The following is a 13,673-nucleotide window of genomic DNA, read 5'->3' on the forward strand; positions in this document are numbered from 1 at the left end:
TCCTGGCCCCATGGGGACACTGGTGTTGGGCAGCTCTTGTCCGAGGTACTTGGCTTAACCGGAGACTGGGAGACTCGCACAAGAGGTTTGGCGAGGGTTCCACCATTTCCAGACCACTGACCCCACACAGCTTTCCCTCACTTAGTCCCCACAGGGGTTCTGTGATCCAGGTATCAACTATCCCTGCTCTATGTGTTGTCCCAAATTAAAAAGTGACTTACCATTCTCACCTCCGCGGGGGTGGGTAGAGTGAGGGAGTTGAGCCTTGCTGGCTGGCAACAATGGCTGTAGAAGAAAGCCCTGAGTGAGGAGGAGGACATGTTTAGTGTAACACTCCCAGAACCCTTTGATTAAATACTCTCTATCAGCTTGGGAGGAGTTTCTCCATAAATTCCTAGCTCTGCTGCGTTTTGGGGTGCTGACAGAAAAAAAAAATCTGATTCTTGGCCAGATATAGTGGCTGCAGACAGTATAGATAGCAAGGCTCTATTTTTCAGCTGCCTGTTTCTCTTTGGCTATGGAAACACCTGGTCCTTACTCTTTTGACTATCAAAGCCAATTTTCTACAGGAGTTTGAGAGTCCCTAAGCTCCAGGGGAGGAAATAAATGTCACATGCTTTAATGCCTGTCTGCAGGGGGCTAAATCCTAAGATCCTGGACAGATTAGAAGCTCAACAAGAAAAAAAAGGATTCTTGCTGGGGGTCCCATTGCTGTGCAATGCTACTATGCTACTGGGATGAGTCAAAAAGAGGTAGGGGAAGGAGGCTTACCTGCTGCGTAGGGTAAGTTGTACTGTGCTGGGAGCAACGAGTACCCCAAGTGGTGGTGGTGGTGGTGTGTGGACATCAGGCGCTGAGAAGGGGAGGTGCGGGGCCGGTCTACACTCCTTTCACCCCCGCCTGCTCCCCCAACGCTGCTACAGCTGCCACCACCCCCAACCACCCCACAACCTCCCCGATCTCTCTCCTGAGACGTTTTATCAGTTATCTAGAAAAAAAGCAGACACAAAAGCACTACTGTGAGACTGAGACACACACAGACACACATACACAGACTCACACGACAGCAAGATGCTCCGAGCCCACATTATGACTCCTTACAAACGCGGGGCACCCAAGAATTGTGGAGGTGCCCGGTGAAGCCAATGCCAAGTCGGCCAGGCTGCACTGTAGTTAAGACCCGAACTTGCCCGCCCGCCTTCCTCCAGACCCTGGATCTGGGTTTTGGTAGCAGCCAGTGCCACTTACCGTGGGCGACTTGCTCTTGTAGTGACTGGCATGCTGCTGCAAGATGTCCAGAGCTTTGGACTCTGAGCTGGATTTGCAACTGACACTGGGGCTGGCTCGCGCCTTGTCGGCATCTTCACCCCCCGAGACCTTGCTGCCGTATGGGGAGAAAGAGTAGCTGGAAGGTAGGTAGGAACCTGGGGAAGGAAAAATAAAGCAAAGAGATGAGAGAAGCAGGAGAAACTGTTTCAGTGAGCCTGGTTAGGCGGGCATCAGCTTTCCGAGGCACAGGCGGAGAGAGTTCCCACCATGGTGTCCTCAGGCTGAAACGATTAGTTTGCCCTTTCTTTACTGAGCTCTAGAGGCAAAACTAGCTAAGAGAGATTAGGAATACAGCCCTCAACTTCTGAGGAATCCACTTCCCTAGAGCCCCAGCCTCAGAGATTCACCTTGGAGAGGCATTGCGGTAAAGTGGAAAGATCGGAGGATTTGAGTCACGTGACCTTGGGTTCACCTCTCCCTCTCAAGACTTAACAGCTGGGTAGCCTTGAGCAAATTAACAACCCTTCTGAGCTTCAGTTTCTTTCCCATCAAAAGGAAGATGCCAATACTATTCCACAGGGAAGATTAAATAAGAGAATGTACATAAATCACCAAATACAGTGTGTGGCCCACAGCAGGCTCTCGTCAAGGCGAACTGTTACTTCTATGTGGATGGACGGGTGGCGGGCAGAAAGGAGCGCCACACGGGGAGGCAACTTCCTATTTCTGTTTGAAAAGCTTACTTGTGCTATTTAGAGTTTACCTTACGACGTTCGAGCAGGATATCAAGACTAGGCTGCTCTCCGATAGAGAGGTGGGAGCTCTGAGGAGTGAAGGAGTGCTCTTCTGCCCCAGAAGCAGCCCACGTGGCTCTTCGGACCACAGAAAGCGGCGAGTGCCGTTGAGCGGGAGCACGGTCTTATAACAAGTTAAAAACACTTACGTCCCTACTTTGTGGCCCTCCCCGAGAATTCACGGATGGCAGGGTCAGGAGCTTATCCTTCCCAGGCTGAACGTATTCTACTGGACTTTCCCCCATTCGGATTTCAAGCAGTTCTTCCCCTCTCCCGCTGTCTTCCAACCTTCCAGCTGAACATGATCTTGTAAATGAATACATGCATTGTCCTGGTCTGAATTATTTGTTCCATGTGTCTCTCCTGGTACAATTAAGTTGTAAGCCCCTTGAGAGGGAACTAGTCTTCTCGGTTTCTTTTGTATTCCCCAAAGTGCCTAACCCATGGCAAAATGTAGGGTTTGTGTTTGAAAAAACCCCAGCAGAGGGAAGATGGTGGTAGAGAGGGAGTTTTGCCTTCGGTTATCCAAGAAAACGGACTACAGAGGCAAGACTCTAGATGGAGCAAGGGAGGGAGAGGCGGTCCCACAGAGTGTAGTCAGGGGTCATTCAAGGAGCTCGGGGCTAGACTGACCGCTCACAGAATGTCACGTTCAAAACAGGACAGTCACCTGTCCGGGCCTCATTAAGCCTTAGGGCTGCGCAAAAAAACTCTGGCCCTGCAATCTGTGCTTCATTTCCCTTCCTGGTTAATGGAGCCCCAGGTGGGGGCCGTACCTGGGTAGTTCTGCATCATCACAGCAGGCATGCCCCGGTAGCTGGGGTGGTTGGGGTCATAGGATTGGCTGTAGGAGTAGCCGTGCATGTAAGGGATGTAGGACTGGTGCTGGGTGAGGGGGGAAGACACAGGCACATGGACACTTGGTCGAGGCTCCTTGCTCCCGAGGCGGGAGTCCTCAGATGTGGACAGCTTGCAGTCACTACTTGTGCTTTCCTTCCCATCCTCCTTGGAGACAGAGTCCTTACTCCGACTCCTTTCTTCCTTCAATTTACGGTCCCGCTCTTCTTTCCACCGCTCATCCTCTGACTTAATGTCCGAGTACTTGGCAGGATAGACATACGTCCACATCCGGGGCTCTGCTTCCTAAAAATCACAGAAGGAGCACTGAGTTTTGTACAGATAGGAGAGAGATTTCAAGCCCAAAAATGCTGGAAAGAACCCAAATGTCCCTCAATAGACTGATGATACATATTTTCATATATTCATAAAGTAGAATACTAAAAATTAGTGAAAATAATTACATTGCATAGGACAAGAAAAAAAAAAGGCATGACATACTGGTTCCATTTATTATTTTTTTAGAAGATTTTATCTTTAAGTAATCTCTACACCCAACGTGGGGCTCAAACTTACAACCCTGAGATCAAGAGTTGCACGCTCCACTGACCGAGCCAGCCACGGTCCGCACTATAAAATGTCTTAGAAAGTAACTCAGTCTGAGTAACTCCCTCTGGGAAATGGGAGAGATCACCATGAACTCACTCCACAGGAACCAAACAGTGGAAGAAACACTGGACTAGGGATTGAGATAACCTGGGTTCCAGTCCTGGCTCTGCTAGTGAAGTTGCTAGTTACCCTAAACAAATCAAGCTGACTTACCTGGGCCTCTCCTGTCAAATGGGAAAAACACCTTTTACTGATGTAAATGTGCTTCTTAAAAACACAAACACGATTTATAAAGATAAAGAATCCTTAAAATTAGAGACCTCTCCTGCCAATCTGTATTCTGCTGACCCCCTACCTAAGAAGAGCCCTGATTTGTGAGAAAGCGAGAAAGGCTATCAAATAGTATTTCTATTTCCTCCCAGAACAGTTACCTGTCGGTACCAGAGTATTGGATCCACCTCTGCCTGACGGCCACACTCAGCACCTGTCTTAGCCTCAGAGGCCTCCTTGCCTAGGTGGCTGGCCTCACCCAGCTTCACTTTAAGTCCTTCCGGGGCCTGGCTGGGGAGTTTGGAGGAGTCGTCTAACTTGGGAATAATGACTGACTTAGCAGGGTCAGCCCCTGGCTCCTTGGCCTTCCCGGGTCCCGACTTGACCAGGTCCGTCAGGCTGGGGGCCTTGGTGAGAGTTGGTGGAATCGACGGCTTTTGCTTCCATTCTTCCTTGAGTGCTGCCTCCCGCTCCTTCAGGCCCAACTCCGCCTTCTTGTCCAGTCCCCGCTGCTGCTCCAGGCTCTGCCGTTTCTGCTGTTCCTCGTACTGCTGCCGGTAAGCCGTGTTCGTGCTCAGGAGGTGGGTGTGGTAGGTCTGGTCACTGTAGCCGTACGGGGGCACGTAGGCATACTGGTTGTAGTACAGGGACTGCATGTACATGTTGGGACGCTGCTGGATGACGGAAGGCTGCTGACTGGAACCGCTCAGCTCTGGTTTCTTTTCCTCACAGACATCGTTCTTCACTTTCCCCTCTATGCTCTCAGGCTCCTCATCCTTTTTTGTCTTCAGAGCCTGGCTCTCCACTCCTGCCTGGCTGTTGGGGTTCAGAGCCCCTGGGCTGGACTGTGCATAACTCGGAGAGTAGTAACTCTCAAAGCCTTGGTAATATGGTGAGTCTTTGCTCTGCGGCTGAGGGGGGAAAAGCGTTTTCTTAGCCCCTTCCTTAACCAACTGTTCGGGGTCCTTTGATTTGACGCCGTCCACTTTGCCCTCCCCATCCTCCCCAGCATCTGATATGTCAGAGTATGCAGGGCTGTTGGTTTTGACTGAGTTGGCTTCAGCTCCATTCTGGGTCACCACATGTAAGGGAGTCAGGGGCTGGGTAGGGGTAGTGCTATCCATGCGGCTACTGCCGCCAATTGAGGGGCTGGGGGCATTGTCCGTGAAGCTGTAGATCTTGTCAGCTTCCGCCTTGATGCTAGCCAGTCGGCTTTGGTGGGGGTCTGATGAGCCATTCAGGAGCCCCTCCATCTTCATCCCATCTCCTGATGATTCCCTGAATGGGCTTTTGCCTTCTTCTGCTCGACACACCTTCCCAGGGGTCAGAGGGCTTTCAAGTTCCTTTGAAGACTCCTTCTTTTTTTTGTCTTTCTTTTTCTTGTCCTTGGCTGGAGTCAAGGCAGGGTTGACTGTGAAAGGTTCTCCCATCACAGTGGGCTTGGGCTGAATAGGCTTGAGCTGGGGGCTGTTGGGCATGGCTTGGACCACTGTGGTGGTCAAGCCTGAGGAGGATCCTGGGCTTGCTGCTGTGAAGGTGGCAGTCTGGAAGGTGTAGATTTGCTGCGGGGGGATGGCAGGGGCAATAGGCCGCGCTGACTTTAAGCTTTTGGAAGGAATCTTTTCAGGCTTCAAGCTAGAGGGCTTTTTACATTTTTCTTTTTCCATACACTTCCTTTCCAAAGAATCAAAGGCATCATTGCTTGTTTCATCCATTACTGAGGGTCCATCATCAGAGCCATCATTCGATAAGGCCCCGAGGTCTGTGTCTCCTTCCCCACTCAGCTTTTTCTTACAGAGGCCTTTTGTGCTGAATTTGCTTGAAGGAGAAGGGCTGTGGGGCTCTACGAGCCGAACTTTGGGGGTAGCTGAGCGGGCAGGGGACAAGGAACCTTTTTGGGAGACAGGTGCCCCATTGCAGCTCCCGAGGTCTGCGTGGAGGGTGGGCTCCTCTCCGTACTCACTGTCTCCATCTGCTTCTGGCTTGCTGTCATCATCTGTGTGGGCATGGGCTTGGTGGTACTTAAGTCCATTGATGTGCTTATACTTTTTGTTGCAGTTTGGGTGGGGGCAGTCAATCAGGACTGGGGAGGGACAATTTCTGTCTAGAACAGTGGGTTCCACCTTGGTCCCAGGGAGGGGACCGGTGGCTGAGCCCATAGAATTCGTACGGACACGCTTGCTCCCTTTGGAGTCCTCTGAGCTAGAATTTAGCTCCATGTCTGAAAGCGGTTTGTTTTTCCGCTTATTAGCTGAGGATGGGCTGGCCTTGACATCCTCAGAGGTGCTACTGGCAGGTGGGCGATGCTCTGAAGAGTTCTGGCTGCCCCGACGGCCTTTGCTATTGGCTCCTGCCCGGGTTTTGCTGCTGCTGCTGGTCCCTTTGCTGTCAGAGGCCGTGGCTGTCTCACTGACAGGTGTGTTGCTGTTGGGACGCATACGTTTGCCTCTACCCCGGCCATTGCGCATTTCCAAGTCACTGGTGGGGGAGTCGCAGAACCTTGGCAAAGGGCAAACACAACAGGATGTTATTAAGAAGAGAAAACAACTTCAAACCAGTTCAGCTGCCTCCAGAAGAGCTGTCCAGATGGTAACTATCAGTTTCAATGAACATGATTTGTTAAAGGAACTTCTGAAAGCGTGGGAACTGCATTAAGGGGTGAGCTCCTAGGATGCTATCTGCATGCTAGCCGTACATCATTCCCCAACATCTGGGTTCCCCAAACCCTGGCAAACTGGGTACAAACAAGCTGTAAAGTGCCATTCACTGAAATGTCAACTGGAAAAGGTCCTTGTGAAACCCACATTGTCTAGTGTTCATAAAACTGAAAATGTTCTTGAGTTTCAACTCCTCGGAGATGGCTACCATCAAAAAGCATCATCAATGATTGTTTGTTTACCCACAGGAGACTCGATGGACTTGATCTGAGGTGACTACTGGTAGAAGCCAGAATTCAGTAACTCCAGACAAAGGCCTAAATAGGATCTCGTTCCATCCCTATCCAACCCATCAACACGTAATTCACTTATTCCTCTTGAATGCCAGAGCAGTAGAGTGCCTTCCCTTATCCCAACACCATCATATTCTTTAAAAGCTGGGTATCTTAAAAGGTCTCCAACTCTAACAGGATGAAGGCATAAGGGATCACTTATTAGGGTGGCTCAGACTAACGTACACGGAAAGCTGTAAAATGCTTACCTGGGGGGTGCCCAATCATGCCGTGTGCAGTCAAGAAGTGTACCCACGTATGTCTTGTTCCTCCATGTCACATTCACCACCAACATCCCTGGAAGACAAGAAGAGTCAGATATAGACACGAGAAACCTTGCTGGCCACTGAGACGAGTTATTTTTCATTTGAAGAGGATTCTGGCTCCTGTAGGAGGGTTTAGGGGGTGCTCTGGGTCCCCATGAGACACATAGGATTGGGCCTAATATCACTATGGGAACTGCCTATTCAGCTCAATAGATTTTTAAGATTTAGTGCCATACTGACATCAGATTTCTCTTTTAAAGGATAAAACATCACAGTTAAAAAGCACTATTTACTATATTTTCAAACTTTCTATTGATGGGATCATGCTGGGGTGTAACTTACCTTTCTCATTAACATTACAAATTTGAGATGTGTCTATGTTGACATGAAAAGCTTAATCAACTTATTTTTTTTTTAAAGATTTTATTTATTTATTTGACAGAGAGAGAGAGATCACCAGTGAGAGAGGGAACACAAGCAGGGGGAGTGGGAGATGAAGAAGGCGGCTCCCAGCCAAGGAGCCTGATGTGGGGCTCGATCCCAGAACGCCGGGATCACGCCCTGAGCTGAAGGCAGATGCTTAATGACTGCACCACCCAGGCGCCCCTAATCAACTTATTTTAACTGTGCTCACCTATGTGTGATTTGACCACAATTTACAAATTCTCCTACCGATGGATAATTAGGATATTTTGGACATTTCACTCATAAACGATATCACAGTGAACATTCCTGTCTTGTTCATATTACTTAAAAATGCTTTTGGATGGATAATATAGTCATACTCCAAAATTTAAAAGCTAGCAAACAAATCCCAACATAAATGAAGTGTTCCCTCCCGTCACTGTTCTTTAGCCTTCTAGTTCTCTAGTCAGAGACGCCCATGGGTCCACATAATCCTCCAGAGAGATTTTATTCATTTATAATCAAATATACCTTCTTCCTCAAATGGTAGCAAAATATACTATACTATTCTGTACTTTTTTCATCCAAGCATATATTTTGGATCATTCTATATCAGTACACACAGAACATTTCATTTCAATGGCTGCATTTGAATGATTTCAAATTGTACCATAATTTATTTAATCAGTCCCCTGGTAATGGACATTTAGGTTGCTTCACTATTCTGCTATTCCAAATAATGCTAAATGAATAACCTTGTACAAATATTTTATCTTACTTGTACGAGTATGCCTGTAAGATAAATTCCTATAAGTAAAATTGTTAATCATAGAGCACTTGTATTTGGATTTTTGATGAATACTGCCAAACTGCCATCAAAGAAGATACACTAATTTATACACCCATCAGTAGTGCATGAGAACACCAGCTGTCCTTTTCCTTTGGCAATACAGTGTTCTCAAACTTGTTGATCTCTGCCAACCTGATAGGAGAAAAAGAATGTTTACGTAGTTTTAATTTAATGTTTTTTATCATGAGTTTGTACATCACATCATTTTAAGACATCATTATGAGATGTATTTCCTAAGTGAACTGTCTGTTCAAATCCTTTGCTCATTTTTCTACTGAATTATGTAGTCTATTTATTATTTGTATCTCATAATATAACTAGAGTAAGCCTTCTGTCTGTTGTACAAATCAGGTATTTCCCCCTGGTTTGTCATTTGCTGATGGTGGTTAATGCTCTGTAGACATTCTTTACCTTAAGAAAAAAAAAGATTTTATTTATTTATTTGAGAGAGACAGACATAGTGACAGAGAGCACAAGCAGGGAGGAGGGAGAAGCAGGCTCCCCACTGAACACAAAGCCCAACGTGGGGCTTGACCCCAGGATCATGACCTTTGAGCTGAAGGAAGACGCTTAACCAACTGAGCCACCCAGGCACCCCTATTTATTTACCTTTTTAAAGAAGGTTTATTTAAGTAATCTCTATACCCAATGTGGGGCTCAAACTCATGACTCTGAGATCAAGAGTTGCACGCCGTACTGACTGAGCCAGCCAGGTGCCCTGAAATGATTTCCTTTTATGTTGTTAAAATATTTATTAATCTTTTACGGCTTCAGAGTTTTCCGTCCTATTTCAAAAGGCTTTCCTTATTCCATCACTTCATTAATAGTTTTTTCTTATGGCTTCTTTTAGTACTTTTACAGTTTGATTTTTTATCTTTAAATCTTTGATCCATCTGGAATTCAATCTGGTATAAAACTTTTTTTTTTTTTAAAGTAATCTCCTCATCCAACATGGGGCTCGAACTCATGACCCGGAGATCAAGAGTCAGATGCTCTACCGACTGAGTCAGCCAGGCACCCCTAAAACAACTTTTTAAATTTTGTTTTTGTGGCTTATTTATCCTCTAAAGTATTTTTGGTTAGTTCACATTTTAGTGAAGTCAAATACATTGAGCTTTTCCTTTATGGCTTATGCTTTTTTTTTTTTTTTAAAGATTTTATTTATTTACTTAGGAGAATGAGACTGAGAGAGAGCACAAGCAGGGCAGAGGGAGAGGGACAAGCAAACTCCCTGCTGAGCAGGGAGCCGGATGGGGGACTTGATCCTAGGGTCCTGGGATCACGACCTGGGCTGAAGGTAGATGCAGAAACGGACTGAGCCACCCAGGCGCCCCTATGCTTTTTTATGTCTTATCACAAAGTCATAAACATTATACTGTGAGATACTTTAAAGTTATTAACAAGCTATAAATCATTTTTACATTTTTAATGGTAGAAAAAATGAAAAGGAGAACATTATGTTATGTGAAACTATATGGGATGTGATATGAATAGTTTTATTAGAATCATAGCCCACTTACTCACTTATGCATTGTCTGTGCCTGATTTCATGCCACAAGGCAGAGTTGAGTGTGCAATAGAGAGGCTGTATGGCCTGCAAAGCCTAAAATATTTATACCTGGCCCTTTATGAACAAGTTTGCTAGCCCATTTTAGATCTTTTTTCCTTTCAGATATAAGCATTTAAAGGTATGAATTTCCCTCATAGCCTATGTCAGCTGCATTCCACAAGCTCTGATACATTTTCATGATCATTCAGGTCAGAACATTTTCTAGTTTCCCTGGTGATTTCCTTTTTGATCCTGGGTTATTTAGAAAAGTGTTGTCAAATCTTCAACTATATGGGGATTTTCCCAATATCTTTTTGTTATTCATTTCTAATATAATTTGTGGCACAGAACATACTCTATATGATGTCAAACCTTTCAAATTTGGAGAATTTATAGTCTGAAATATGATCTATCTTGAAGAACATTCCATGTGCACCTGAAAAGAATATTTTAAAATGTGTACTCTGCAGTTTTAGGGTGTTCTATAAATGACTGATGTTACTCAAATCTACTATACGGCCACTAGTTTTCTGCCACCTTATCAATTACTTGCCCCCTGTTTTTGCTTACTGGAATTTCTATTTCTCTAGAAGCTGGATGTTCTAGATTAATCCTCTTTTTTATCTCTTACTCCTGTTTTCCATTCCTTTGTCTATATTCTAAGGGATTTCTTTCATCTTCTAAGTTAAATTCTGAAATTTCCATTTACTGTTGTATTTTTTAATTAAAAAATGGTATCCTGTTCTTGTTCCATATCTTATCCCTCTAAAGATATTTATTTATTTATTTATTTATTTATTTATTTATTTATTTTTAAAGATTTTATTTATTTATGTGACAGAGAGACAGCCAGTGAGAGAGGGAACACAACAGGGGAGAGGGAGAGGAAGAAGCAGCCTCACATCAGAAGAGCCTGATGTGGGACTCGATCCCGAAACGCCAGGATCACGCCCTGAGCCGAAGGCAGACGCTTAACAACTGCGCTACCCAGGTGCCCCCTCTCTAAAGATATTTAATTATAGCTGACTCTTGAACAACACAGGTTTGAAGTGCATCAGTCCCCTTATGCATGGATTTATTTATTTTTTTTAAGATTTATTCATTTGAGAGAGAGAGCGCGCATGCTCTCTCAAGCGTGGGAATGAGCAGAGAGAATCTCAAGCAGACTGACTGCTGAGCATGGAGCCCAACACAGGGCTTGATCTCACAACCCTGAGATCATGACCTGAACTGAAACCAAGGGGTGGACAAAACCAAGAGTCCTACGTTTAACTGACTAACCGACCGAGCCACCCAGGTGCCCGCAGATTTTTTTTTTGTTTAAATAAATGCAGTACAGGGGCGCCTGGGTGGCTCAGTTGTTAAGCGTCTGCCTTCGGCTCAGGGCATGATCCCAGAGTCCTGGGATCGAGCCCCGCATCAGGCTCCCTGCTCCGCTGGGAGCCTGCTTCTTCCTCTCCTGCTCCCCCTGCTGATGTGCCCTCTCTCGCTGGCTGTCTCTCTCTGTCAAATAAATAAATAAATAAAATCTTTAAAAAAACAAAACAAAGCAGTACAGTACTGTAAATGTGTTTTCTCTTATGATTTTTTTTAAAGATTTTATTTATTTATTCAACAGAGATAGAGACAGCCAGCGAGAGAGGGAACACAAGCAGGGGGAGTGGGAGAGGAAGAAGCAGGCTCATAGCGGAGGAGCCTGATGTGGGGCTCGATCCCATAACGCTGGGATCACGCCCCAAGCCGAAGGCAGATGCTTAACTGCTGTGCCACCCAGGCGTCCCAGATTTTTTTTTTTTTTAAATAAATTCCAAGGGGCCTGGGTGGCTCATTCAGTTAAGCATCGGACTCTTGGTTTCAGCTCAGGTCATGATCTTGGGTCATGGGATGGGGCCCTGTGTTGGTCTCCATGCTTGGCATGCACGCTGCTTGCCCCTCTCCCTCCCCCTGCTGGCTCCCGCGTGTGAGTTCTTCCTCAAATAAATAAACAAACAAACAAACAAACAAACAAATAAATAAATAAAAATAAATTCCAGTATAATTAACATATTGTGTTATATTAGTTTCAGGTGTGTAATATAGGGACTCAACAATTCTATTCATTACTCACTGCTCATCATGATAAGCGTACTCCTTATTTCTTGGCTCTCCTTCCTCCCAACCTCAGATAAAAAACAGACAACTAAAAAAACTTTGTTTTTTCAGGTCTCTTAAATCAGTACTCCTACGTCTGCTTTCTAATTTCCAAAGTTCTATTGATTATACTTGTTTGTAGTAGTATTGTCTGGTTTTTTTTTTAAGATTTATTTAGAGAGAGAGAGAGCCAGAGCACGTGAGCAGAGTGCACACAAGTGGGAGGGGGGTCAGAGGGAGAGGGAGAATCTCCAGCAGACTCCCCCTGCGGGCTTGATCCCACAACCCTGAGATCACGACCTGAGCTGAAGTCGGACACTTAACTGACTGGGCCACCCAGGCGCCCTAGTCTTACCTGTTTTTTAAAGCAACCCGTGAGTTTATACCTTAAAAACAAAATCCCTTTACTGACATTTGAATGAATTATAAAGGCAGAAACTGGGAGGTAAATATGTACTTTAAATCTACCATGTTTAACTGAAATAATGCATTTACTTTTATTTATCTGGTATATTTCAAATGTATAAATTACCTAGACAGGTTTCTAATTAGAATCTAATTCAAGAAAATTATCACCTATTATATATTCATTTACTGTCTCTCTGCCATTCTTTCAATCTCTTTTATCCCCTAGGACTCACAGATGATATGCATTAGAGCCTCTCAAGCCATTATCTCTATTTAAGTTGATCTCTCATGTATTTTTTCTTTGTGTTTGATTCTCCCAATTTATAATTTGTTCCTAGAATTTATCTAAGGTATTGAGTTAAAAAAAATTTCAATGATTATAATATAAATTTCAAGGATAATTATTTCCAAAATTTTAAACTGGTTAATTTTTCATATCTACATGACATTATTTAATTTCTGGCTCTTTGGTTCATAGTTTTATTTTTTTTGTTGAAGATTTTATTTATTTATTTGACAAAGAGAGAGAGAGAGAAAGAGAGAGAGAGAGCACAAGCAGGGGGAGCGGCAGGCAGAGGAAGAAGCAGGCTGCCCGCTGAGCAGGGAGCCCAATGTGGGGCTTGATCCCAGGACCTTGGGATCATGACCTGAGCTTAAGGCAGATGATTAACTGACTGAGCCACCTAGGCACCCTTCACAGTTTCATTTTAATAGACATTATTATTCTGTTTCTCTTTAAAAATTCTAACTGGACTTACTATAGTTTTTTTTTTTTTTTAGATTTTATTTATTTATTTATTTATTTATTTATTTATTTATTTATTTATTTGACAGAGAGAGAGAGAGAGCCAGCGAGAGAGGGAACACAGGCAGGGGGAATCGGAGAGGAAGAAGCAGGCTTCCAGCGGAGAAGCCTGATGTGGGGCTCGATCCCAGAACTCCGGGATCACGCCCTGAGCTGAAGGCAGACACTTAACGACTGCGCCACCCAGGCGCCCCTGGACTTACTATAGTCTCTTTTTAAAAAAGATTTATTTGAGAGAGAGCACAAGCACAGGGAGCAGCAGGCAGAGGGAGAAGCAGGCTCCTGCTGAGCAGGGAGCCTGATGCAGGACTTGATCCCAGGACTCTGGGATCATGACCTAAGCCAAAGGCAGATGCTTAACTGACTGAGCCACCCAGGTGCCCCAGACTTATTACAGTCTTTATTTAACTGTACCATACGATAATTTCATTAGGTGTTCATTCAATTCCTGGTGGTTAAATTTTTAAAATTACTTTTTACATTTTGAGATAA

General features: G+C 44.9%; 1 protein-coding gene across 6 annotated transcripts in view; it reads right to left on the reverse strand.

Annotated features, from left to right (window-relative positions):
* Nucleotides 1–13,673, reverse strand: part of ZNF609 (zinc finger protein 609) — a 242,492-nt gene that overhangs the window by 36,786 nt on the left and 192,033 nt on the right. For 4 of the 6 annotated variants that reach the window (XM_045810812.2, XM_045810813.2, XM_045810810.2 and 1 more), the window contains exons 4-9: nucleotides 6,978–7,065; nucleotides 3,941–6,278; nucleotides 2,840–3,206; nucleotides 1,249–1,424; nucleotides 772–988; nucleotides 222–300 (exon numbers count right to left, since the gene is read on the reverse strand). In XM_045810812.2, the coding sequence (XP_045666768.1) occupies nucleotides 227–300; nucleotides 772–988; nucleotides 1,249–1,424; nucleotides 2,840–3,206; nucleotides 3,941–6,278; nucleotides 6,978–7,065 (3,260 nt within the window). In that variant the 3' untranslated portion in view covers nucleotides 222–226. The remainder of the gene's footprint in view (nucleotides 1–221; nucleotides 301–771; nucleotides 989–1,248; nucleotides 1,425–2,839; nucleotides 3,207–3,940; nucleotides 6,279–6,977; nucleotides 7,066–13,673) is intronic. The other 2 variants (XM_045810815.2, XM_045810814.2) reach the window with 1 other exon arrangement.

Source organism: Ursus americanus, chromosome 28 (genome assembly GCF_024610735.1).
Source record: "Ursus americanus isolate L20-20 chromosome 28, mUrsAme1.1.p, whole genome shotgun sequence".
In the NCBI taxonomy this organism is placed as follows: domain Eukaryota; kingdom Metazoa; phylum Chordata; class Mammalia; order Carnivora; family Ursidae; genus Ursus; species Ursus americanus.